The 2,879-nt window shown below is 19.8% G+C and overlaps 1 protein-coding gene across 1 annotated transcript in view; it reads right to left on the bottom strand.

Moving 5' to 3' along the window:
* Positions 1-54: 54 nt before the first annotated feature.
* Positions 55-2,879, bottom strand: part of PRSY57_0815600 (hypothetical protein) — a gene marked incomplete at both ends in the record, with an annotated part of 4,603 nt that continues 1,778 nt past the window's right edge. Inside the window, 2 exons of the mRNA XM_020114722.1 lie at positions 55-2,435; positions 2,603-2,627. Coding sequence (XP_019970562.1) covers positions 55-2,435; positions 2,603-2,627 — 2,406 coding nt within the window. Of the gene's footprint in view, positions 2,436-2,602 lie in introns of the transcript that reaches the window.

The following is a 2,879-nucleotide window of genomic DNA, read 5'->3' on the forward strand; positions in this document are numbered from 1 at the left end:
TTATTTGATATATCCTTTTTTTGTTTATATTTCCTAGACATTCTTATTTTTTCCTTATGGTAAAAGATCTTTTCTACTAGTTTTACTATCCTTATTAGATAGTTGTATGGTATCATTATTCTTATATATTTTTGATATGTTGGATATGCTTCTTCTATTTTTCTTTTTTTCTTGGAGAATATTTTGTTGATCATTGTTTTTTATAGCATAGAAATCAGAATATATATTATCCTTATCATATTGTTCTTTTTTAATATATTGGTTATCATATGTGTTTTTATTTTGAAAAGTATTTAATTTACTTTTATGATGAGTCTTTTTTATTTTTATATGTTCATTAGATGAAAGAGTATTTTCATATTTATTGTTTTCATAATATTCGTGAGAAGAATTTGTGTTTGAAGTTAATGATTGATTTTTTTCTAAATCGTTATATGATGGATTATGAGGATTATTTAAATGATTATATATATTTTTTTGTTTTGGTTCTTTGTTACGATATTTATGATGATATATATCTTTATATTTATCAGACCATTTATGATTATATTTATCTTCATATGTATCATGATATTTTTTATAATGTTTTTGTGTTTTACTTTTATGACTATATGTATGATAATTTTTGTTGTTTATATAATAATTTTCTTCATTTTCTTCATGTTTGTTTTGGTGTTTTATTTTATTATTTCTTTTATTCATGAATTCTTTTTTGATTTCCTTTTGAAATATTTTTTCATTTTCAATCAACTTTTTATATCTTTTTTTTCTCAGAATTTCCTTCTCCTTTTTTTGAAGTTGATATTTTTTTCTGATTTGTTTTTTTTTTTTTTCTTTTTTTCTTTTTCTTTGTAATTTTTCTTTATATTCTTGATCAATAAGTTCTTGATCCTTTTTATATTTTGTAAATATTTTAAAAAGTATAGATTTAAAAAGTCCACGTTTACATTTTTTCCCAATTTTTTTGATGAATCTCCATACTTTTTTGGGTATCTTTTTAAAAAATGTAAATGTATCTTGTATTTTCCATATTGTCAATAGACGAATTGTTTTTAGTTTATGAAACCATTTTAATTTAATAAAAAAATATGTACAGAAAGGTAAACTTGGTATTATAAAAATACATAATATTATAACTAGGAATAAGAATAAAATTATTTTTATAATATTCCCTGACTTGTTAATAAAAACAAAGAATTTCCTTTTATATCTTAATATATAATCTTCTACATTTTCAACAAAGTCCATTGTATTATATGATAACATCATGTTATGATCGTTTGGCCTATAGAATTGTTCATCGAATGTAAGGGGTACTTTTTTAATAATGTATACATTTTTATTATTATTATTATTATTATTATTAATATTATTTATTTTATCTATCTTATGATATTCTTTATTTTGTAGTGTTTGATCCATATTTACCATATCATCATAATCATACATTTTATATTTTCCTTTTTTATATTTATAATTATGCGGTTCTTCTACATTTTCTTCATCTTTAACAAAAAGAAAATGTTGCTCTTTATAATTTCCACCCCTAATATTAGGATCTTCATATATATTTTTTATATCAAGATTTCTTTCTTCTTTTGTTATTAAAACATGACATGATGCTAGCAACATGTTATATATAGGTTCAAATTTTATAAGAATAGTTTCTTCACACTTTTTACATAAAAATAATTTTTTCTTTAATTGTGTTATATCCTTAACAATCTTTTGTTTACATTTTATAAAAACATTTATTTCTTTCTCTATATCTTCTTCATTCCATATACTTATATAAATACTACATGATTTATTTTTTTTTTCATTATTATAATTGTAACAATCACTTAATATATGTATAAAGGACACCGACTCTCCTATACCTTCTTTGTCATATGATATATTTAATATTTCTTCATTATGTGATTTTATATCTATAAAATGATGTCTTTCTTTTTGTAACCCAATATAATAATTATTTTCTATATATTTTAATAAAGTCTCCTTATTATTATTATTATTATTATTATTATTATTATTATTATTATTATCAATCTTAATATCATGCTTATATCTATCCGTATTATTATATTTGTAATCATCTATTTTTTCATTTATTTTATTAAGTTTATTTATATTATATATATATTCATTGTTTTTTTCGAAACCTTCATCTATCTCATTATATTCATCCATATGTAACTTTCTTATCATAAAGAAAGAATAATTATAGCTCATATTATTTTTCCAGCTTAATTTCTTTTCTAAATTTAAAAATGTAGAAACCTGTTTACGAAAACATTCATTTCTTTTTAATCGACACAATCCTTTTCCTCTATTCCAATAAATCGGATAAGCAATTATTTTCTTACATTTAAGTCCATTTTCATCAACATGATCAGATTTTACAATAACGGAATTTTTTAAAATATCTCCATCTTTGAAATATGAATGTTTAAATAAATTAATATATATTTTGAATCAACCATAGGACAATATAACATATTCACATAACCACAAATAAATAAATAAATAAATATATATATATATATATATGTGTTACATGTTTTTCTTTTTTTATTTTATTAAAAAATTCAAGGCTCACCCTTAAATGAGTCTTCTAATATTATCTGTAATAATATTAACACAAAGGAAAATATTCACATATAACCATATAACCATATAAACATATAATCATATAATCATATAACCATATAACCATATATACATATAAACATATAATCATATAATCATATAACCATATAACCATATAATCATACAATCATATAACCATATAATCATATAATCATATAACCATATAATCATATAACCATATAATCATATAACCATATAATCATATAACCATATAATCATATAACCAT

This window comes from Plasmodium reichenowi, chromosome 8 (genome assembly GCF_001601855.1).
Source record: "Plasmodium reichenowi strain SY57 chromosome 8, whole genome shotgun sequence".
NCBI lineage: Eukaryota > Apicomplexa > Aconoidasida > Haemosporida > Plasmodiidae > Plasmodium > Plasmodium reichenowi.